The sequence below is a fragment of the Lycium barbarum genome, chromosome 2, assembly GCF_019175385.1.
Source record: "Lycium barbarum isolate Lr01 chromosome 2, ASM1917538v2, whole genome shotgun sequence".
NCBI classification, from domain to species: domain Eukaryota; kingdom Viridiplantae; phylum Streptophyta; class Magnoliopsida; order Solanales; family Solanaceae; genus Lycium; species Lycium barbarum.
In genome coordinates, this window is record NC_083338.1 from 139,744,498 (window position 1) to 139,769,661 (window position 25,164).

Below are 25,164 nucleotides of genomic sequence, written 5' to 3' on the forward strand. Positions count from 1 at the left end.
TGGGTTTTGCTATTTAGCAGCACCCTTTGTTTATTACATAAACCTTTATGTTCGCTTATTTTAATACATGCATATTGAAATTGGTTCCTTGTCTTAACTTTGTACGAGTGTAGCCAATAAGTGAAAACAAAGATCTCTTTTGTAGTTGTTCAAAGCATTGCGCATGGTTAGGGTCAACTCTTTGTCTTGCTACTTGTTGCTGCTCTGCAGGTAGATTCAGAGAAAGCCCACGAACTTTCCCTGTTTCCCACAAACTCTGAAGTAGTCTCCCTTTTTACAATGATAGCAACAGGTGGCTACACCTTAACTCATCGATCACTAATGTGGTGGAATTATTGAGATCTCTCCAATTCTAATTAGAAATTTCGGATTTGAGTTATGAAATTAAACTTATTGATAGAAAATATTTTATCCAACCTGAATGAGGGAGTCGATGATACTCACGGAATGACAAGATTTTTTTTATTCACATTCCATTTTCTTTAAACGTATACTGGCCTATGTCAATATAGGCACAAACATTTGGACGATCAGATTTATCGGGCCTTCCGGCTCAAAATAGAATTAGCAGAACAATTATGAATTTCAAATACCAGATGATTATAAAAAGAAATTCCTAACACCAATTCCAAATTCTTAGTTCAATGTAACTTTTGAAAAGCCAAAGAAATAAAATTTTACAAATAAATATTTCAAATGTAGTACTATTACATTACAATTTTTTTAAAACTTAAATACGTGCAATTTATAGTTCAGTCTTGGTACTGCACATTTTGAACGAAGAGTTCAAATTTTACTTAATTTGTCTATTTAAAGTCTAGCTCTCGGTCTCAATATATAGGGGTGAGTCTATAGTACTAGCTAGCTAGGTATGGGCTCGAATGAGCCCAATAAATTTTGCATAGACCATCTATTTGCAGTTAGAACATCCATTATAAAAATATTTAATTGAAAACACAATAACAAAAACAAATCATGAATTTCGTAACAAGTTCATAACCCATAAATTTTAAATCTTGACTCCACCTCTATTAATATATAAGATAAAAAAATTCAATCAAGAAAATGAAGTAAAATTCTAAGAGGGATCAGGAGAAGCATATTTGCAAATGTAACCAGCTTTCACAGATCAAGAAAAGCTCTATAAACGTACACAAGCATGGGCTTTCGATTTCTGCCCCAAACTTCACATGCATGTTCCATTATTTTGCATTCTCTATTCTATCTCTTCATCTCTTGTTGACCCTCAAACTAGTACTAGTAAGTAAATTTTTGTGTGTGCATCTTCATGCTCCATATTTCAAGAATTATGTTGTCGAACCAAAAAGAAATTTATTTCATATACATGAGTACGTACACCAGCGTGATTCGGTCAAACTATAATATACTCCTATGATAACTTCAAGATTGTTATTCTAGAAATGAATAATATATCTTTCTTTTTGATAATATGTACTCTTTAGATGTCGAAATGCTTAGCCTTCATTCATGAGTTGCACCAAGTCCCATGCAATTGTCAGTATAACAGTAAATGAGAAGAAAAAAGTAGCTGTTTTCTTTTCTTGCTGTATCTGTCAATTGATTTCTGTCCGTTTTGGGCCTGACCTCGGAGAGCTTTAAAATCTGTCAATTGATTTCTGTCCGTTTTGGGCCTGACCTCGGAGAGCTTTAAAATCTGTCAATCCACCATTATATCAAAGATGTGAGATTCACCTATACTTATGAGTCGAGCGCTAAGGTTTGCTCAACAGCGCCCAAGGTTGCATAGAGAGCGGCTCTAATACCATCTATAATAGCACAACCCTAGTGACGTTATGTTATCCACGTTGAGCCTAAATATATACATCTCTAAAAAGGATGGTCTAAGACTAGTTTTTTATATAATCAACATTTCTCTGGTATTTTTCCGATGTGAATTTGCCTAAGATGCCACATGAAAGCTAACAACTTAATTAAATAATTACTCACCAAAAAAATTTAAGAATATGCAAGAAGAAGGGGTTTACATTTAAAAGCATAATAATTAAGGAATGCGCTTGAAGCTTTATTTGGGTGTTAGTGCAAATAATCAGTAGCCAATTACTAGGTACAGTCAAACCTCTCTATAACAGCATCATTGGGTCCGAAATATTTTGGACGTTATAGAGAATTGATGTTATACACCTATAACAGCATTGACATTTAAATAATATTTTGTTGTTATAGGCAAAAAAGATACATAAAATCTAAGTTTTCATTTTTAATTGCCAAATTCTAATAGCTGTTATATGGAGGGTAATTTTACAAATAGCGTACTATTATAAAATTGGTTGTTGCTGTTATCGGTAAAATATTATTATAAAGAAGTAAAATATAACATAAAAAATCAGTTTCGAAAAAATTTAGTTATTATAGAGAGGTGTTTTTATATGCAGATACCGTTATAGAGAGGTCCGACCTTATTACTTTTCTCTTTAATCCTTTGTCCTTTTTCTTGTATAAGTTTCTGTTTGAATGATAAGTTTTAAGGGTAAAGGAATCTCTGCCCCTAGCAATACTATAGCAATATGATGCATGGTACTTGACCAGCTCCACTTTTTGACTAAACTTTATATTCCAGAGGACTCATATCCCAAATTTTCCCTCATCTCTATTTATGGAAATAGCTAATCAAATAATGGAAAGACATCGATTTAAATTTTTGTAAGAGGTTACTTGTATAGGAAAGAAAGAATCTCTTACGACAGCAGCATTATTGCAAACATGACCATATTGATGTTGTACTCTAACTAGCGACAGCAAATTTGGATGTAGATTTTGTCTTCTACATGCTTTACTATTCTTTTGCATATATGAATTTCTCACCAAATGTTGAGTACATTGACTAACTCGATCGAATTCGTCATATTTTCAATCGATTTATGAATCTTTTTCTGTCACGGGATATTGTGGTCTTCCCTTTTATCCTCATAGGCAAATTTAAAGTCTTTTTTGAATTGAAGTAAATAATGATTCAATGTAGAGGATGTAGAAGCTTAAGGAGATTTTCCAAGTCCAAAAATTTATGTGAATGACCAAAATTTATGGCAATAAATTACGTACTATTCTAAGCTATCATATTACATAAAATATTTTTACTAATACATAAACATCAATCGAGGAATTAGCTTAATGGTCAAGAAGCGATAATTCAAATTGTGGTGTGGAAAGTTAAATTTCAATGAATTTTTTTTTTCCACCCAATATCCAACACTCGCAAGATTCGCCTCACATAAGACTCATTTAAGAGAAAATCGTCCCCACAATGATTTCCATTATTGCTCGTGATACATCTTCTATACTAACAATGTCAAAGAAGATAAAATATATGTCAAGTTACTTCTCAAGTTTTTAAAATATATGCAAGAGAGTCGAATTAATCCCTATTTCCCCTTTTTAGTGCAGCAATAGTTTACTTCCAACTAGTTAGTGTTTTGAGGATTTAATAAAACAATTCAACCTTATGATACCTTGCAAAAGAAATATCTTTATACCAATTTTGGTAGAAACCTATACCTTGTATAAAGACAGGTAGACTGTAGTTAATAAAACATTCAAAGTGCCAATTTTTTTGTGGATTATAATATAGTCAAACCTCTTTATAATTGTCATTCGTTATAACAGCATTTCATTATAACGGCTTGATTTTCTCCAGAACCAATTTTTTATGTTATATTTTACTTCTCTATAACAACATTCTGCCTATAACAGCAATGACATTCATTATAGCGGTACACTCTGTGTAAAATTACCTCTCTATAACAGTCACACTCAAATATTGTGTAATAATATTTTGTAAGAAATATATTATCTATAAAATAAAATATTAAATATTTATGATAATCATCATTAATGTCATGTACATAGTAAATTTCAAATACGAATATCTAAAAATCTTCAGTTATGCTATTAAACTCTTAGACAACCTTTAAGGCAAAACTATTGAATTCCCTTTTGCTGAAAGTTTGAACAAAAATCTTCGTCAGTTCAAACGTTATATTATTACTAAAAGACAGGAATTTATGAAACAATCTACAATTTTAGAATTCTTACATCAAACTTGAAAATTTAAATTTTCAATTAATTTTAAATGCATATGTTCCTTAGATTTTAATTCTTTATCGGTATGGTATAATTAGTTGTGGATTTCTTAGTCATTTATTAGTCTTTTCAATTTTTAATTAATGAAATATGAAAATCAATTGGGATTGTAAGATTAACAAGTACTTTTGTTTCGTTTATACTAACATAAAAAGTATTAAAAAAAAATTAAAAAAATTGTGTACTTTTGTTTAACAACTAAATGAAATCTAAACATCAAATGTCAGTATACATACATAGCAACACCTCACTATAGCAGCCATGAGATTTTCGAACAAACACTGCCATTATAAGGAGGTTTGACTGTACAACTTGCAAGTAACTCACAATATTTTTGCGTGATTGGCCTTCATTTGGGGTGGTCTTTAATTTTTGCCCTTCAAATTGGTGTTCTTTAAGTTTTTCCCTTCGCCTAATACCCTGAGATTGTGGGTTAGAACCCCAGCTCAGTAAAAAAAAAAAAATCGCAAGGCAGAAGTTGCAAAATTTTGAAGGGCAAAAATTAAGGCAGAATTTTGCAAATCTGTACATGTAAGGATGAATTTGGGCCTTAAGGCAGAAATTTGCAAATTCTAGCCATGTGCAAATTCTGCCTATAAGACCCAAATTCTGTCTAGAGGACAAAAGTTAAATGCCACCATTTTTAGGGATAAAAATTAAAGACCACCCCAAGCGAAGGACAATCCTGCAAATTGCCCACTCACAATTGCAAAATCAGAAAATGTTTCAATGGACCATTTTATAGTCTTGTGCATGGACTCCACTAGCCGGCCCGTTCAAAAAATAACTTTGAATAAGCGTTGAGCCCAGTTTGATTGGACTAAAATTAGGAGCCCACTAAACAATATGGATAGATCATAGAGGAACTTACACAAATACTAGTAGAGTCTACAACTATTTTTTAATTTATAGAATCTACAAAATATACCCTATAAATGATAAAAGGAAAAAATCTTTAGATATGGTCAATTTAGTATAAATATGGAAAAAAATTTATATAGGTTATATTTTTTCCTTAATTTATCCTACAAATTCTCCTTTCCAGCCTATCATTAATAATAGAATTCATATTATGATGAAGGCAATAATATTAAGTATAATTGACATAAACACTATACACATATAACATGTACTAAACACGTGCCTTTAACTCGTCTTTTGAAGGTTTTTTCACTTTCCCTTTGCCTTCAAACGAATATAGTGTTAATATAACATATATTAAAAATAATATATTATATTACTGTATATAATAAGGGATAATGTAACTTTTGTAGTCCTTAGTCAGAGTTAGTTAGAGTCCTTGGTTAGATTACAACTAAAGGTTGCCAACTAAAAAGGTTGTCTTTTTCCATATTTATCACTATATTTGTCTTTTATTATTTTTTTGTATTCCTTAGTTAGAGTTAGTTAGAGTTAGTTAGAGTTAGTTAGAGTCCTTGGTTAGATTACAACTAAAGGTTGTCTTTTTCCATATTTATCACTATATTTGTCTTTTATTGTTTCATTTACTATAGGTTATTTAAAAAATATCAAGACACTTTTAAAACCTTTTTGATAATATAAAACCCGTAGGCTAATTTTTTTAAGGTGACGTGACATGTATGCATATATGTGCATCAATATATGTATTAATATAAGTTAAGCAAAATACCTCTATATTGATATTTTAGGAATGTAAAAAGTTGTATTTATGTAATTAAAAAGTTTAAATTTTGAATAAGTTGCATTTGTGTAATTCTTAGAAAGTAGTTGTAATCTTTTTATTACCATTTTAAAAAATTGTATTTGTGGGATTTTCCCTAGATCATATGGACGGATTAAAACTGGTGAGCCCATGATAGGGGTTGGACTTGGATAAAATATCTTGATTGGCTGGACTTGACACAATGTGGCCTTATTCTCAAAATTGACCTAAGTATAGTCTAGGCCCAATCCAATAAAGCCCATTCTCAAAGCAATGGACAGTCCTACTACTATTTTACAAGGGTATAGTACATTTGGTCTCTCAATTACTGATAATTCTGATTGTACTTCTTATGGCATCTGACTAGACACATTTGACCTCTAACTTGTTGAAATGTGCATTATGTTATCCTTTGCTTGTAAATATTCACAAACTTGCCATGATTATAATCGGTCCACTACTTAATTATCCATGTATTATGTAATCTTCTATTGTTACTCCATATTTTATTGTAATATAGTTATAAAAGTAGTTCAAATATAACATATTTCCTATATAAAATCTAAAAACGTTTACATGGAGCATCTTGCAGATACTCGACGCATGCCAGCCCGTTGGAAAATAACTTTGATAAACGTTGAGCCCGACTTGATTGGACTAAAGTAATGCACCCACGAACTATATGGATTAGGTCAGGGGGACAGAGCAAAATTGGGGAGCCCATAATAGATCTTGGACTTGGATAAAATATCTTGATGGGCCTGACATGACACAATGTGGCCTTATTTTCAAAATTGTCCATAGTCTAGTCCAGACCCGATCCGAAGAACCATATTCCAAAGGGAAACTTACATAAATAGCTATCTTTTATTAGTTTCTAACTAGATATAACCATAAAATGCAAAATTACCAAGCGTAGCTACCTTTCTTTAAAAACGCGTGTATTTCTGTTTTTTTGAAATACAAAGAAATACAGTGAACAGTAAACACGCTCCAGTGAAATCAGGAGCTATTTATGGAACATATTTTTTGAAATACAGTGAAATACACAGAAATACAAAATCGGGTTGAGTAAAAATAGGCTATATTTTTTTAACAGATTCTTCTTTTTCTTTTTAAATGGTAAGTTAAATTAAATCAACTATATTTCAAGCATTCCATAACAGCTCACGAATCTCTCTTAACTTTTATCACAATCAAAACTTTTTGAATTCAAAAACCACTAAAGATCTGAAAACTTCCAAATATAAAAAATTATACGCTGGAATATAATGAAATATGGTTGATTGTTTAAGAAATATAAAGTTATAGTATGCGTATATATAATGGAATACAATGAAATATATCAGAAACTATTTCATAAATTAGAAATACAAAATGTAGAATTACATTGAGATACAGTGAAATACAAAGTGGAGCAAAAATAGACTCTACACAAAAAAAAAAAAGATAAATACATTTAAATACAGTGAAATACATTTAATCACTTTCATCACTATCACTAGCAACGTCTTCATCGGAGACCTCCATCTCCCGGTCAATGTATCGTAAACTCTCTGTATTACCGGCAGTTGTCCCTACTTTTCCGGTAAGTTTTGAATTTATTTTCTTATACAGTGGTCTCTCTATCCTCTTTTTGTGATTTTTCAGTTTATGTTTGAAATTCAATTGTAAAATTAATTTGTGAAGAAAATTGGTGTTCATAGACTGAATAATGTTTACAATTGGCTGGAGATCCTCCACTATTTTTGGTACTACTTGGAATCATCAAACTAATGGAAGGAAAAGCTGGAATTTTGGTACAGCTTGGAATCAACAAACTGTGATGGGGGCAGGAGAGGGAACGAAGAGAGAGAAAGAGAAGGGTGAGGGAGAAATAGATTTGAGAGATGAGAGAAAATCAATTTAAAAGAGAAATTTGTGAAATACAAGACACTAGTTATGATGTGTAATTTAAGAAAATATTTTAGTTATGAACAATAAATAAAATAAAAGGTAGTTACTATTCATAAATAGGTCTTGGAAGTAGTTATGACAAGTAAATTTCCTACATTTTTTGGTGCGGATTTTTCTTCAAAGGCACTAGTCTTTAATTTTTGGCCCTCAAATTAGTGGTCTTTAATTTTGGTCCTTCACCTAATACCCCGAGATTCTGGGTTCGAACCTCAGAACAGTATTAAAAAAAAAGGAATTTCGCAAGGTAGAGGTTTGAATTCGCAAAGCAGAATTTTGCCTTTAAAACTCTGCCTTAAGGCAGATCAGGTAAAATTTTGCCTTGAGGTAGAGTTTTGCCGAAAACTCAAGTTTGAAATTCTGTCTGAAGTAGGCAAAATTCTACCTGCAGGCCTAATTTTGCTATAAAACTTTGCGTTGCTTTTTTTTTTTTAATTGCGCTGGGGTTCGAACCACAAACCTCATGATATTAGGGGAAGGCCAAAAATTAAAGACCACCCCAAATAAGGGCATTCCTGCAACTTGCCCTTTCTTAAACGATCACGTTTTACTTCTTTGTAGACTATAGCCTTTCTTCTCCATTTAAGTTTGGGGAAATAATTTAGGACAACTTACATAAATAGCTACCTTTTATTGGCTTCTAACTAGATACAACTATAAAATGCAAAATTACCAAGCGTAGCTACTTTTCTTTAAAAACGTGTGTATTTCTATTTTTTTGAAATATAGAGAAATACAGTGAACAATAAACATGCTCCAGTGAAATCAGGAGCTATTTATGGAATAGATTTTTTGAAATACAAGGAAATACAAAATCGGGTTGAGTAAAAATTGGCTATATTTTTGGAACAAATTCTTCTTTTTCTTTTTAAATGGTAAGTTAAATTAAATCAACTATATTTCACGCATTCCATAACAGCTCACGAATCTCTCTCAACTTTTATCACAATCAAAACTTTTTGAATTAAAAAACCACTAAAGATATGAAAACTTCCAAATATAGAAAAATATACGCTGCAATGCAATGAAATATGGTTGATTGTTTAAGAAATATAAACTTGTAGTATGCGTATATATAATGGAATACAATGAAATATATCAGAAACTATTTCATAAATTAGAAATACAAAATGCAGAATTACATTGAGATACAGTGAAATATAAAAATCGTGAAAACAAAGTGGAACAAAAATAGGTTCTACACACAAAAAAAGAAAGATAAATACAGTGAAATACAGTGAAATAATACACTGAAATATACTGAAACATTTTATCAAACACTTGGTGGGCGTGAAGCTCCACAACTCTCATCAATGGTGTTTCTACAACTTCCACACTAACCACAGATTCACCAAAAAATCAAGAAGAAGAAAAAGCTAACAACTTTGAGAACAATTCTCCTTTATCATGCCGAGAATTTTCTCTACCCTACAGGTGCCAACTTGAGCTTCGACTCTTTTAGTGTCTTCTCTGTAGATTGCAACAGGTTGGGCTTTTAAAGCAAAATTGACATGGAGCACTTGAGCAATCCGTCTAGTTTAATGGGACTTTGTCATCCGAATTGGCTCCCTCAGCTCCCAATTCCCTTACCCAACCGGTTTTCGAATTTTGTAAACTTTCTTGTTGATCAAGAAATCCATTTTCTTCATTTTACCGGTTGTCCTCCTTTATTCGTTACCTACACTGTGTGGGTAACGATTAAGGAAGATGGAATCGTGCTAATAATGATGATAGATAATGGACGTATAATACAGTTAAAAATATTGAAGATGGGAGAGAAATTAATTTGAAAAGAGAAGAGATTGGGAGTTATTGGGGAACATGGGCCGTAAGTTTAGGGGAAATACAGAGACGCTTGTAGATCAGTTACAACTGGTAATTTTGAAATTAATTTAAGCTACTAAAAATAAATAAAATAAAAGGTAGCTATTATTAATAAATAAGTCTTAGAGGTAGTTATGTGCAGTAAATTTTCCTATTCCAAAGCAATCGACAGTCCTACTAATTTGCAAGGGTTAACAACATTTTTAGTCCCTAAATTATTGATCAATTCCGAATTTAGTTCTTGTGGCATAAATATTTGTCCTCTAATTAATTAAAATGTGCATTTTTTATCCATTTGCTTGCAAATATTCAAAAACTTGCCATGATTATAATAAGTCCACCACTTAATTATCCACGTGTTATGTTATTTTACTGTGACATTGTTTTAACAGTAGTCCAAATATAACATATTCTCACACAAAGGACAAAAAAAAAAATATTTGTTAGAACAATTTCGAAATAGCAAGACGAGTGAATGAATGTGCACTTCTCTCGGACTTTCCTCCCTTTTTTCGCCTTTTTTTCTTTTTACAATTCTAAAGTTAATAATCCGTAGCTTGCCTAAGACCAGTCAAACTTCTAACAACTCCTTTACAATACTGTCTAATTCTGTCATACTGCACTGACTATATGATATACGAATTTAATTAAAGAAAGGTGTCGGTCCTTCCCTAGGCGGCTAGGCCAAAAAAAAGGCTCGATGTTAAAAGCTGGTAATAGTAAATGTTAAGAAAATAGATAAAGATAGGCAGATAGGTGACTATAAATATAATATCTTTTGACTTTTGTGGAAAAAAAAAAGGCTGTGAAACTGTAAAGCAAATATTGGTATAAGCATCTAGCTCAGACGCTCCTGGATCAGTCATTTGACTCATTTCCATCATAAGGTTTTAGCAAATATTGAGAATTGACCCCCTTTGCCTGCCCTCTTAGCATTGCCAACCCCATTTACAACCATGCTTGCTAGTTGCTACGCTCCTTCAATGGCCCTCTTTTTCATTTCAATTATTCACTACTCTCATAGGATTTATAGATAACCCCCCCCCCTCCAACCCCCTCCCACCCCTTCTTCATCATTCATTTTCCTACCCTATATGCACCATGCTTGATTTGCTACCCTTTTATTGTTTCTTTTAAAATATTAGTTATGTCCGAACCAGCTTTTGACTAATCGATCGATAATTGCTCAAGTGGTACACGTAGTTTGCCGAGATAATTCTGACCACCAAAGTTGAAACATATAGGTTCACATGACCGAGTGTTATTACTTGGTCGAGCGTGAAGTCTTTTTCTTATAATCGTGGTACTTGGAGTAGTTTGCACATACCTCGACTAGGCTCACTACAATACTAAGTGTTAGCAGTTAATATGAACTTTTTTAAAAAAAAAAAAAAATCGTTGGAAGGTTGGTTGAGCTTACGCGCTCCTTGATTAATTTCACTGTTTATCTGCGATCTCCCACTAGCACAGATATCGAGTAATCCCATGTTCATCAAAATAGAAAATGGGGGAAAATCACCTAATAGTTTGCTTTCACTGAGATTTAAACTTAATGCCTCATGATTCTTAACCTATTTAGTTGATCATTACGTCACACCCTCGCACATGCTCGTTGGAAGGTGAAATCTTCGAGTTTACTTCAGTACTTGTGGCACTTGACCCTGCTTGAGGGTTTGATGTACAATCTTCACTTTTTCATATCTTCCTTCCTTAAAAATCTTTGATGGAGTTTATTTAAAGCACATCTTTTAGCACACGTACACCCTACCAAAGAAACTATCAAGCAAATGAATAAAGGAAGAAATCATAGCTAAGCTCATCGATCCATGTCCTCGCACTTAACAAATCTTAGTGAGTCTCTCTTTTCTTTTTTCCTTTCCCCCCACCAAGATATTCAAGATTTTTCTATTGTTGTTTTGAAGGAGCAAATATATATTAAAATTGACTAAAAGCCAACACGCAAATCATCAACATAATTACAAAACAAAAGACATGACTAAAAAAGCCATTACATAGTACGTATTGATATTAATCAACTCTTAGTCATTGCTCGATGGCACTCAAGTATTCATGATAGGACAAGAAGTTACATTTTTTAGGATCATGTTTGCGGTGTGCTTAATTATACAAAGTCATACATTGGTTATATACCCATATACGCAAGTTAATTTTCTTTTCAATGAAGAGTATTCAATTGATCACCATTCAATCTATGCATGACTGAACCAGTAGTCGTGTATAGGAATTAAATTTCTTTTAATAATGAACGTAAACCATTTTACCTCTTATTTTAAGATTTTGTGTTAGATACTTAAATTTTTCCGTGAAAAATGTTAGCTCTAATCCTATGAGGAACGAAGAAATTAAAGCAAAAAGAATATACAACAGTTGACATGTAAAACAAAGAAAAGAAAACAATCTTATAGTACTATCTTTTTCGTTGTCAATAGGAAATAGAATAGAGGCAAAACGAACTAGTCCCACACGAGCATAAAGCCATATGTTTCTCACTGATTGTACTTCATGATCCACCATTTTCATTTCTGATTGAACACTGAAACTAAACGCTCCTTCTGAAATAATAATTCACTTTAAACGAAGCTTCCCAAAGAGAAAAGAAAGAAAAAAACTAGGGGGGGTCCAGTCCAGTGCATTTATTATTATTAACACATAGAAATAAAAATAAAATGGCTGGGGCAAGTCATTATGGTTGGTATTATCTGAAAAGTCTCAAGTCTCAAGGCACTCAATTTCCGTGACAAAATTTAAAGACTGTTTTGAACATTCACCATCATTCCCAGAGACTCTAATTTGATGCTCTGAGAACATGTACACTTGTTCTCTACTTTCTTTCACTTCATATATTTTTCTTTCTCCCCTCCTTGAATACATATATACATGCATTTATTGTTGTACTTCGAAACTTATCTACGTACTTTTTATTATTACTACTATATTCTTTATACAATTAATAGTTTCATATATTACATTTCATATTAAGGTCGGTCATGAACCTATGCCTCATAGGCAAAACTAACTTATGCGCACATTATAATTAGAGTTTATGCCCGATGGCTATCATTCCTTAACCTATTATTTTAATTTTTTCATAGTTCACACATTGATTTCAATTCAAATTTTCGAATCCAAGAACGAATTTATCAAAACTTGATGTGGTATCGTGTGTATAGTAGTGTATATCGAACCATTTCATCTGAAAGTTTATTACATTATTAGAGGGAAACATTTCTGTTTATTTTAGATTTGCAGCAATTCTTTCATTCAGGTTGTAAGTTCTTTCTTTGAGAAAAGGACATAAATGGTCCCTTAACTATGAGGGTGGGTTCAAAATTGTCGCTTAACTATGCACTAACGGTTTTGGTCCTTCAAGTTTGCCACAAGTTAACAAAAATGGTCCCTTAACTATGAGGGTGGGTTAAAAATAGGCCCTTAAGTATGCACTTAACAGTTTTGGTCCTTTAAGTTTGCCAAAAATTAACACTTTTAATCTTCGATAAAATATTCATCGAACTCTGTTTGTTAGATTTGACTAGAACTATGAAAAAAAAGGGAAAAAATTAGCTCGATGTGAGTTCTCGCTAATTTTTTCCTTGTTTTTCATAGTTCTCGTCAAATTTAAAAAACAGAGTTCGATGAATATTTTGTCGAAGACTAAAAGTGTTAACTTTTGGTGAACTTAAAGGACCAAAACTGTTAAGTGTATACTTAAGGGACTATTTTTAACCAACCCTTATAATTAATGGACCTTTTTTGTTAACTTGTGACAAACTTAAAGGACCAAAACTGTTAAGTGCATAGTTAAGAGATTATTTTAAACTTACTTTCATAATAAAGGGACTATCTATTTCCTTTTCTCTTTTTTCTTTCGTAATTGTCAGTTTGCTTCTCATATTTGATTAGCTTCTCAAAACGTCTGTGATTTAAATAAATATATCGGGCTTTTTTCCCAGCCACCTTTGTTTTAATATTGTATTGTAAATCGTCTTACTAAATTGCCCATTCTCTTGTAAAGGAAAATTTTGCAATACTATGAAATGGAAATTTCATTATTATGAAAGATATTAAAAGTGCAACATTTTAATGTAAAAAAATTGTTAATCACTTCAAGTAAATATGTTAATCATTATTACGTGTTACATTAGTGCTACACTTAAATTAATTAGTGAAAAACTTGGAGAATCAGAGTCAATAAGTACATTATTACTACTCATATTGAAGAAACAATTGGCTAAATAACAATATTTTTTAGTAACAATTCACGACAGAATTATAATTTATATTTGGTAGTTTTATCCTATAAAATTTTGGCATTACATCTGAAATTTATTCTACTTTTGAGATATTTGTTAAAAAAATTTACAATCCCCTATACTCGTATATCTATATTCCGCATTGCTGTATCGAATATACAAAGATTCGTCATTTGCACCATAATTTCATGCATAGACTACAAGGAATAATTTCTCTGGGACTAATGTACCAATAAAAGTGAAGAATCCAAGAAGTTTTTGGGGACTTATCATGCTTTTAAATGCAAGAATTTCAACTATGAATACTCTTAAACAGTAAAGACCGAACAACATAATAATTGAGGCATAGATAACTATTGAAAATAGAAATTGTTAAATCTACAACTATCGGGCTTGGACCTACCATGGGACAACAATAATGGAAACCAAGCATTTATACATCAGAACTTACTGCATTACATTAACTACGAAAATGAAAAAAGTCCATTTACTCCTTTGAACTCAATAAAAAATAAAAAATAAAAATAAAAAAATAAAAAAATTTGGTCCTACCATGTATTAAAATTTGAAGTACTTTTTCTGGAATGAAAGGAGATGCACAGCGTAAAAACTGTCGAACGAGTTAGATCACCTGATTTCCTCAACCTAACAAGCAACATCTTCATTAATTGCCATGCGCATGTGAACGCAAAATTAGAATTTTCACCAAGAGGTTAAATATTTATTATATATATACACACAAAATTAAGTATATATATGGTATGACGTTTCACGAATGAGGGTTGAATTAACCCCTTCCGCTCCTCTGGCTTTGCCCTTGACCATGAGCTAAAGAAGAAAAAAGAAAGAGAATGAAAAATAGCCCAGGATTTGTTTGTGGTAAGCTATGCAATACATGATATATGAATTAGATATACGTTACAGATTTGATCATTGTCACAGACAAAGCTTTGTAGTTAAATGGAGAAGATGTAGCGAGTCCATCATTCATCGAGTTTTGACCCGCCACTAACATTCGGGAATTTCTTTATTATATTTAAAAAAAATTAAAAAAAAAGGGAAACGAATAAATAGAAAAAGTACTCTTATATTAATAATTTGAGCTATTTGAAGAAAAGAAAACCTTGTAAACAAAGGTTTACAATTGCAGTCTAATACTGAGTTGAATTCCCTTCAATAAATTAAAAAAAATCTTTAAAAGCTCTAAAAAAATTAAATAAAAATTGTGAATATAAATAGAGCAATTTGCAGAGGGAGCTTACTCCTAAATTTAGTAGCCAGAGAGATCAATATGATAAATTGAATGATAATAAATACTGGTTAAGACTGAGCATTCTGAAATATTTGTTTTTTAAAAGGGGTATGGGTATTTTATAGCTTCAAGAATATTATTGTCCTCTGCTTCATCTATTTGTCTTTCTTAACTTTATTTTTCAGTAATAAGACGTGTATCGATGTATATATGGTACATGGATGCTGCCATGATTGTCGATATTTAGGTACCTTTAAATATTTTAAGTGGCCATATTTATTTTCTGATTGCTCCATATTTATAAATTAAAGCTTCAGGTACCTCAAACTGGATTTATTATAAAAGGGTAGCTAACTATTTCCCTAAAGATTAAGGAAAAAGACAAGATGACCTTCCCACTTGTTAGTTTTGGTTAAATAAAGAGAGAAACTTTGCCAAAGTTAATCACAGAAAGAAAAAGAGAGAGAGAGAAATTCACACTGTTTTTCTATTTTATTAGAAACAAAATAATTGTTTTTAACCCCTCATTTCTAAGGGATCAAAAGTTCAATGGGCTGATGCACTGCTGCTCTGTCAAGTTGGCAACAAATATTGAGTTTAATTCTAGGCAGAGACGACCAAAAATATATTTATTCAATCATGTTATTTATATGGTACAACAACATCATACCCAATAAAATCCCACAAAGTGGGGTCTGTACGTTATTTATATGATATGAAGAATTATATAGTAAAATAATTCAACTTTATTTTATATTAATAAAATCATTTAACTTAGGCTTTTTCTCTCATGCGATTGCATGAGTTGAAAGCTGCAGAATGCCAAAAAAATAACAATGGTTATTAGGCTACAAAGTATCCAATATGCCTAATGGGCGAGACAGTGTATTTTCTTACAGGACCAAAATAGGGTGTTTTTTTTTTTTTATACCATAATGGGCATTTCGTTGATTATTCAACGAAATGCCCAGCATTTACTGTTCATAGCCGCAACATTTTTTTTTTTTTTTTTTTGCATTTCGTGACACAATCAACGAAATAGATGTTTTTTTTTAATTTCGTGAATAAAAATGAAAACAGATTTGTTTTGTTTTGTTTTTTTTCGCATTTCGTGACACAATCAACGAAATAGGTATTTTTATTTTTTTTTTGTATTTCGTGAATAAAAAAAGAAATAGGAAATTATAATTTTTTTTGGGGGTGGTGAAGTTATATATATATATGAATGAAATAAAAATATATATATATAATTTCCTATTTATATATATAAAAAAGAATATATATATGAATGGAAATAAAAAAAAATATATATATAATTTCCTATTTATATATATATATATATATATATATATATGAAATATATATATATGAATGAAATATATATATGTATGAATGAAATATATATATGAATGAAATATATATGTATGAATGAAATATATATATGAATGAAATATGTATGAAATATTTTCCTATTTCGTTGGTATATAAACGAAAATATATATATATATATATATATATATATATATTCATCTTATTTCATTGGCATATGAATGAAATAATAATATATATATATATATATTCATCTTATTTCATTGGTATATGAATGAAATTTTAAAAAAAAAATATATATATATATGAATGAAAAAATATATATATATATGAATTAATATTTTTTTTTTCATTCATATATATATATATATATATATATATATTTTTTTTTTAATTTCATTCATATACCAATGAAATAAGATGAATATATATATATATTTTCGTTTATATACCAATGAAATAGGAAAATATTTCATTCATATATATATTTCATTCATATATATATATATATATATATATATGAATGAAAAATATATATATATATATATATATATATATATATATATATTTTATTTTTTTATTTCATTCATTCATATATATATATATATATATATATATGAATGAAAAATATATATATATATATATATATATATATATATATATATATTTTTTTTTTTCATTCATATATATATATATATATATGAATGAAATATGTATGAAATATTTTCCTATTTCGTTGGTATATAAACGAAAATATATATATATATATATATATATATATTCATCTTATTTCATTGGCATATGAATGAAATAATTCATATGAAATAATAATATATATATATATATATATATATGCCAATGAAATAATATATATATATATATATATATATATATATATATATATATTCATCTTATTTCATTGGTATATGAATGAAATAAAATATATATATATATATATATGAATGAAAAAATATATATATATATATATATGAATTAATAATTTTTTTTTCATTCATATACCAATGAAATAAGATGAATATATATATTTTTTTTCGTTTATATACCAATGAAATAGGAAAATATTTCATTCATATATATATATTTCATTCATATATATATATATATATATATATATATTTTTTTTTTTTATTTCATTCATGTACCAATGAAATAAGATGAATATATATATATATATATATATATATATATATATATATATATATATATATATATATATATTTTATTTCATTCATTCATATATATATATATATATATATATTTATTATTTCGTTCATATGCCAATGAAATAAGATGAATATATATATGTTTTTTTTCGTTTATATACCAACGAAATAGGAAAATATTTCATACATATATATTTCATTCATACATATATATTTCATATATATATATATATATATATATATATATATATATATATATATATATATATATATATTTTTAATTTCATTCATATATATATATATATATATTTATTTCATTCATATATATATATATATATATATATATATATATATTTTTTATATATAAATAGGAAATTATATATATATTTTTTTATTTCATTCATATATATATATAACTTCACCACCCCAAAAAAAAATTATAATTTCCTATTTCTTTTTTTATTCACGAAATACAAAAAAAAAAAAAAACACCTATTTCGTTGATTGTGTCACGAAATGCGAAAAAAAACAAAACAAAACAAATCAGTTTTCGTTTTTATTCACGAAATTAAAAAAAAAAACATATTTCGTTGATTGTGTCACGAAATGCCAAAAAAAAAAAAACTGCTATTTCGTTAAGCAGTTCACGAACTGCAAACAAAAACAAAAAAAAAAATTGTTGCGGCTATGAACAGTAAATGCTGGGCATTTCGTTGAATAATCAACGAAATGCCCATTATGGTATAAAAAAAAATACCCTATTTTGGTCTAATGGCTGCAAAAATAAGCCATTTTGGCTCCGGACTCTCAAAATGTTATCCTTTTGTTTATGAAAAGAAAAAATCATTTAAATGACAATGTCTTTGAATCATTAAATTCATGGTCATGTTTTCTCTTTTTTGTTTTTTTGTTTTTTCCTCCTTGAGAATCTTAGTGTGCGGAAACAGAATTATTTAGAATCATTAAACTGTAACTTCTATTTTACGCAAGTAACTATCTAATTATGTGAATTTGTCTTGGACCCATGAGATTAGCAAGTCAGGAGATTGTGACTTCTCATTGTTGGGCTGCTATTGCATAAAAAATTCACTTATTTCAACAACTAAGCGTTTTTCATGTAATTAGTGTCCCATTTATGCGAAAGTGGTTAGAATTATCATGCCTTCACCCTTTTAATCCATAATCAGTAGTTTTCTTTAATTATAGTAATGTAATTTTTAAGATACGGGTTTCTTTAATTTTGTTTTATTTTTGGGATTCATGGCTACATGGCATAAAAAGTTAATTTATTTTGCCATGTCAGATTGTTTTTGTGACAAATTTGGTTGAATATTTTATAAGAGAAAAAGCTCTAAGTTGAGTGATTTTTTTGATACAAAACAAAATTGAATGACTTTGCTACATAATAACTCATGAGTGACCTTTTAAGATATTTACTCTATAATACACGTTGAATAGTAACTTAAAACAATTAAGCAATATGCTACAGTAAGTTAAATTGCACTATTATGTAATATCTTTACATTTTAAGTGCATATAATTTAATTTCATAAATTAGAGTACAATCTTGTTTATACTTACTCTTTTGCAAGGCTGATCGTGTGAAGATTGGCTAAATTGTCAGCCCCTTTTTCTTTTTGTTCAGGGAACTGATTCCACAAAACCAAAAGGGCTAAAAGTTGAAATAACTTTACAAATACAGTATTTCTGAATGGCAGAGCCTGAACTGAGACAAATTGTAGTATATTCTTTGCCCATGAAAGTGCTTTTTTTCTTTCTTTCTTTCTGCAAAGTCCCATTCCACACATCAAATTAAGCAAACAATTATAAGAAGAAAAGGGTTCATTTAGTTATATGTATATGTATTTTTCAAGATTGTTAAAGGGGAAGAATTTTGTTGCCCATTGCATTGTCAAATAAAACTAGTCCCATACTGATAAGGATAAAAGTGAAACAGGCTACTCTCACCTTCAATTCAGTTCTTTATGAAGCATAGCAGCAAACCCCATAGAGTCCAACCAGACAAACAGTCAAACAAGGACTCATCACATGTGTTCCACAAAAAAGTATATGGCAGGAGGCTATTTTAGTCTTTTCCATTTAATTTTGCAGCAGAAAAATTAGGACCAAAAAACCAATATGTGAAGACTATAGTAATAAGGAGGATATTGTTGGTTGGCCCCCACTTAATCGATGATGAGATTATCAATTGATTTGATCGAATTTCATTCTTTTTTCACTTTGAGAACAGTGGATTGATTCGATCGAATTTCATTCTTTTTCACTTTGAGAACAGTGGAATTTTTGATCAAAATCTTCTCACCTAGCTCTTTACTAGTATAATATCATATGGGATACTTCCTTGAAGAAATTCGCACTATTTGTTGCCTCAGGTCATCTGATAGTATAAAAAATCTTTTACACTATTTGTGTATAGAAATTAAACTTTTAATAAAGATGGTAACAAGTTAAGAGAACAAAATCAGATATTACTGAGCTGTATTGTTTAGCATCTCATAAAGAAGCCATAAAAAGTATATACACAATGCAAAAGTGCACATAACACAAATAAAATGAAATAACTCAAAATTCTCTTCCTCCCTCATGCCTCATGGACATAACTCAAAATTTCTCTCTGGGGTTTTCACCTTCCACCACCTCTTTTTGTTTTTGTTTTCCTTTTTTTAAAAACTCAAAGAAATACAAAGCCTCAAGGCTAAAACAAAGTTTATCTATGATAAACATCAAAAGCAAGACAGACTATTAAGAGTTTTTTTTTTTTTTTTTTTTTTGTGATTTTTGTTTTGCATCTCATTATCTTCTATTTTGGCTTCTTTAGCTGTTAAGAAAGTCTAATATTTAACAGCTCAATTTTTTTTTTCCCATGTTAATGGCATGAAACCTCTTGACTTACATATCTTCCCTTCAATCTTCAACCACCAAAATGATCCAACTACTCACAATATCTTTTACCCCACCATTATGTATTAATATTCTCCATAATATTCCTAACTTTCTTTATTTTAAAGTTGTGTAGTGGGGTGCATTGCATTCTCAAAGATCACACCAAAACTCTCATTCCACCATATCATAATACTTGACAAAAGGTCTTCCACTCAATTTTTTTCCAACGCTAAGTATCCACTTTATAAGGTGTATTTAGCTTTCTCCTCTTAACTGGACTATTATGTGATGAATTTGCATATGACCCAACTCCTCCTGACTCATCAGTTTTGTAACTTAAACATGCTGCATCCAACACACCGATTGGACTTTGAGGCACAGATTGGACTGAAGCAATTGGACCTTTAACTAAATCACTTGGCAAAGATAAATCTTGAATCAATTTAACACACTTCATCACTTTATCCTGCAAGCAAAGTAGAATAAAGAAGAAAGCTTTAATATTGTTACTATAACCTAATCAACATGAAAATGATAAGTAGTGATAAAGTTGTTCAATGCAGGTACTAAGTTTTTTGTTTGGACCACCATATTTACCTTTTGTACATGCTGAACTAGAGCAGATAGTGCTTTCTCACTGTCTACTGTCTCAGTTTTTACTGCAACTGAGATTGCTACTGCTGCTGCAATCACAGAAGGCTTGAATTCCAAGAAGTGAATTCCTGCATTCAATTTTCACCCACAAAGAATTTGATGATAAGTATATATTATATGTATACTTATAATATACATGATTAGGGTATATGTTTTGTATAGCTTAAAGCCCATAATTAAATTGGGCCGACAAGCCGAAAATGAAAAAAAACCCTAAATGAACCTTACCTTTTTGTGTGCTTAGTATGAGTTGTATTGATTTATTGATTGAATATCTTGAAGCATTTTGATCATTATTTATCTTCTTGAGGAAATAATCTATGAATGAGAATGGGGTAATAGCCTGCATTCGCCATTTCAATGTGCTCAACACAAGGAGCTCCATTCTTTGTATGGTTTTCGCTTCAAATATGAACTTTGCATCCCCTCCCTGTCGACGATCATTGCAAATTCACAATACTTATTTAGCCAATATCCAAATTCAAAAAAAGAAGAGATGCAAACAATGTACTTAAAATTTCATATGAAAATTCACCTGTAAATCTAGAGACGGAGGAACATCGGTTTCCTCCAATTTTGCAGCAAGAGACAAACAAGCTACACCAAGTAATTGCATCATCCATTCTTTGCCCTTCTGTTTAAACAAGAAAAAAATGTTATAAGCAATGTGATTAAAATATTGAATGGAACTAAAGGCAAAGTAATACCAAATTCAGTAATCAAGAAAAACTTACAGGCAAGTCATAGGCAGAAAGGAATCTATCAAGATAGTTCACAGCCAAGTATGCACACATTGGACCAAAATTGAAATTTGAATGAACCTGCAAGAACAAATCCACCATTAGATTTACTTGATATCTACTCAAACAAAACTAAATACAATTAGTAACTGATAATCAATCCTTGATTAACACAAGAAGAAGACCAAGACAAGTAAAGAGGCAATAAATTCCTGTAACAGACAGCTAAGAATTGGTGAAACAGGATCCAAAAAAATCCCACAAACTCATTTAACGTATGAGCATTAGTTGACCATTAAACAAAACACCAATAGCATCCCCCACCAAACCCCACTCATGTTTTGTGTCGATGTATTGGAAAAAGTTATACCATGATAAAGTAACAGCCAAGATTCATTCATCTAACCCCTTAACCCCCCCCCCCACCATCCCTACCCAACCCCATCAAATTAAAACACCCTAAGATAATAATGACAGAATATCAACCTCTTCTTTTGTAACAAGAAAAGTTACATCATTAAAACTCTCTTCTTATATACTGTTCATCATCGGTCACTGTTTAGGAATCTAATAACTCCATCAAACTAATTAATCTAAGTGATAAAGAACCATTAGTTAACAATTTCCATTAACCACACTATGTTGCTCGACTCTCCAAAACTGCAGCCCCATCCGTGACGGATCCTCCAAAATGTACTACTTTTGGAGGATCCGACACGCACCTGGCTACATTTTTTAATAGTCCAATCAAGCTAATTAATCTAAGGGATTAAGAACCATTAGTCAACAATTTCAATTAATCACACTATGTTGCTTTGGACTCTCCGAAACTGATGCCTCACACGTGTTGGATCCTCCATAATGGCACTACTTTGGGGGATCCGTCACGCACCCGACAACATTTTTGAAAATTCCGAGCATCATAATTAATCGAAGTGATTAAAAACGATTAATCAACAATTTCCATTAATCACTATGTTGCTCGAACTCTCCAAAACTATTGTCGTATTCGTGACAGATCCTCCAAAGTGCTCTACTTTTGGAGGATCCCGATCATCATCTCTAATTAATCTAAGCAATTACGAACCATTAGTCAACAATTTACATTAATCACTAAGTTGATCAGATGCTGTCATATCCTCCAAAATGGCACTACTTTGGAAGATCCGACAGGCACCTGAAAACATTTTTAAAGAGTCCGAACATCATATTTAATCACCCAATAATCTTTTTTATAAAAAAAGACCATCTAAAGAGTGATGAACCAAACCTTAGCAATCCATTCAAGAATCTCATCTCTAGCACCAATATCCAAATCCCCATTTTTCAATCTATCAAGGTAATCACCAAGAGGCATATGTTCACATTCCTTTTCAATCATCAAGACTAAACACTCATCACTCTGCAATGGCAAACCAGTAGTCAAACATTCTTCCCCATAAATCCTCTTGTTTTGTTGACCGCCATTTCGATGATTCCTAGGATACCATCTGTTTTCCACAACATCCTCAACAACAACATCCTCAACAAACCCAAACCCAAATCCAACATCATCATCATCCTCATTGCAAAAAATAATATTGTTGTCTTCTGCACACAAAAGGCTAGAAACAAGACAATCCTTATTGGGTGCCATTGAAAATAACTCAACTAAATCTTTAATCTTAACTACCAATCTTTCACTCAACAAAACAAGTTTCTTTCTTTAACTATATCAAAAATCTATGTTCTTAACAAAACATCTTCTTATACTAACAGATTTTCTTGGATAAAGGATGGATTTTGAAGGGGAAAATGATGATAAGCAGAGAAAAAAAGACTCTTATATGTTTTTAGTCACTGGTTGTTCAATAGATGTAGATATAGAAGAGTGCTAGATATAGCGGCTAAGAAGAAAAGGGTGTTCTTTATACTAGATTTTTAGGGCATATAGAGAGAGAGGGGTGAGAAGGGAAAGTGAGGCTAGCAATGGAAGAAAATGAGAAATGAGAGTGGCCAAAATATAGACGAAACAAGTGGAAAAATGTAAAGATTATTTAGTGAAAGACTTGAGAAAGAAATGTTTATTACACCATTTATGTCATAAGCATATATGGAAGACAATATACGCGGAGATAGGTAATATGTATTCTGTATTTTTATTACATTTGCATATTTGGAACACATATATATATACGTGGCGATATGCATGTGTAATCTGTATCTATACTCTACGTCTGTGTATATATACAGTATGTACATAAGCTATATTCGCTTTTTCTTTTGAGGTTTTTGGAAGGAGATATGTATACGTGTACTCTGTATTTTTATTACATTTGCATATCCGGATCAATAAAAAATATGTGTTCGTGGCTGAGCCTGAGCTGGTTCAACGAGGGATTTCTCACATGAGAGACGTGAGATTGATTCCTCGCCAACAACCTTATCAGAGCTGTCGCACAAAAAACGTGAAAAATACTGTCAGACATCTTAATAACGGTCATTTCTATAATAACATTTGTTACAACAGTCATGTTTTCTGTGAAACCAATTTCTCGTGTTGTGTTATATTTATGTCTTTTATATAGAAAAAGTTTGACCATAGTTACTTCTCTTTTACCCGGGTTATTATTTTGAGTTTTAGTATTATACTTCTCTTATGTTTCCTTTTTTCAAAAAATAAAAAATAAAAAAAAATTGATGGTTGGGTCAAATAAGTCTCATGAGGGAATGAGATCACTTATCTTTTACCTTCTACGAATTGACTTGAAGATTTTTACAATTAATAGTTTCACACTATGAATTCATAAAACAATTAAAAGTTTACCAGTAAACTACATTTATTTACATGTTGAAAAATAGCAAAGATACAGATAGCTTTCTCATTTTGGTAAAAAATGATTGTATTAGTGTGTGATTTATATAAATAAGCAGACAAGTAATGATTCCATATGAGGAAATATATTCGATCATACTAATAAAAGAGCAAATATTTGATTCTAAATAGAATTGCTTGTCTCCTCCTTTTCTTCAATCAAACAAACCAATGTCTTCAATTTTACTAAACCTCTTTATGTTTTCCTCATTCATGACGCCAGAATAACTATGTAAGTCCTTTTTACCTTTCATCATTGCCAAAACAACCGAAAATGTCACGTGGTTAGCAATATGAAGTGAGAAAAACATCACAAAAGATCAGGATTCATATTAGCAGAGACAAAACAACGTTAGATAATTTTATGTATTTATTTAAGTTTTAAGTATAAAAAGT

General features: G+C 30.4%; 1 protein-coding gene across 1 annotated transcript; it reads right to left on the bottom strand.

Moving 5' to 3' along the window:
• Positions 1-20,084: 20,084 nt before the first annotated feature.
• Positions 20,085-23,961, bottom strand: LOC132627602 (cyclin-D4-1-like). The gene is made up of 6 exons (XM_060343029.1): positions 23,185-23,961; positions 21,909-21,995; positions 21,710-21,808; positions 21,403-21,604; positions 21,118-21,242; positions 20,085-20,986 (listed from the first exon to the last, which is right to left on the bottom strand). The coding sequence occupies exons 1-6, from the start codon at positions 23,548-23,550 to the stop codon at positions 20,750-20,752; spliced, it is 1,116 nt and encodes a 371-aa protein (XP_060199012.1). The 5' UTR covers positions 23,551-23,961; the 3' UTR covers positions 20,085-20,749.
• Between the last annotated feature and the right edge of the window lie 1,203 nt (positions 23,962-25,164).

Bases quoted from the DNA above. Each gene is read 5' to 3' on its own strand.
- LOC132627602 (XM_060343029.1), bottom strand. From the start codon at position 23,550: ATGGCACCCAATAAGGATTGTCTTGTTTCTAGCCTTTTGTGTGCAGAA. The intron at 21,243-21,402 runs GTAAGGTTCATT...AATTGAATGCAG, and splicing joins CATACTAAGCACACAAAAAG to GAATTCACTTCTTGGAATTC. The intron at 20,987-21,117 runs GTAAATATGGTG...CTTTGCTTGCAG, and splicing joins TAGTTCAGCATGTACAAAAG to GATAAAGTGATGAAGTGTGT.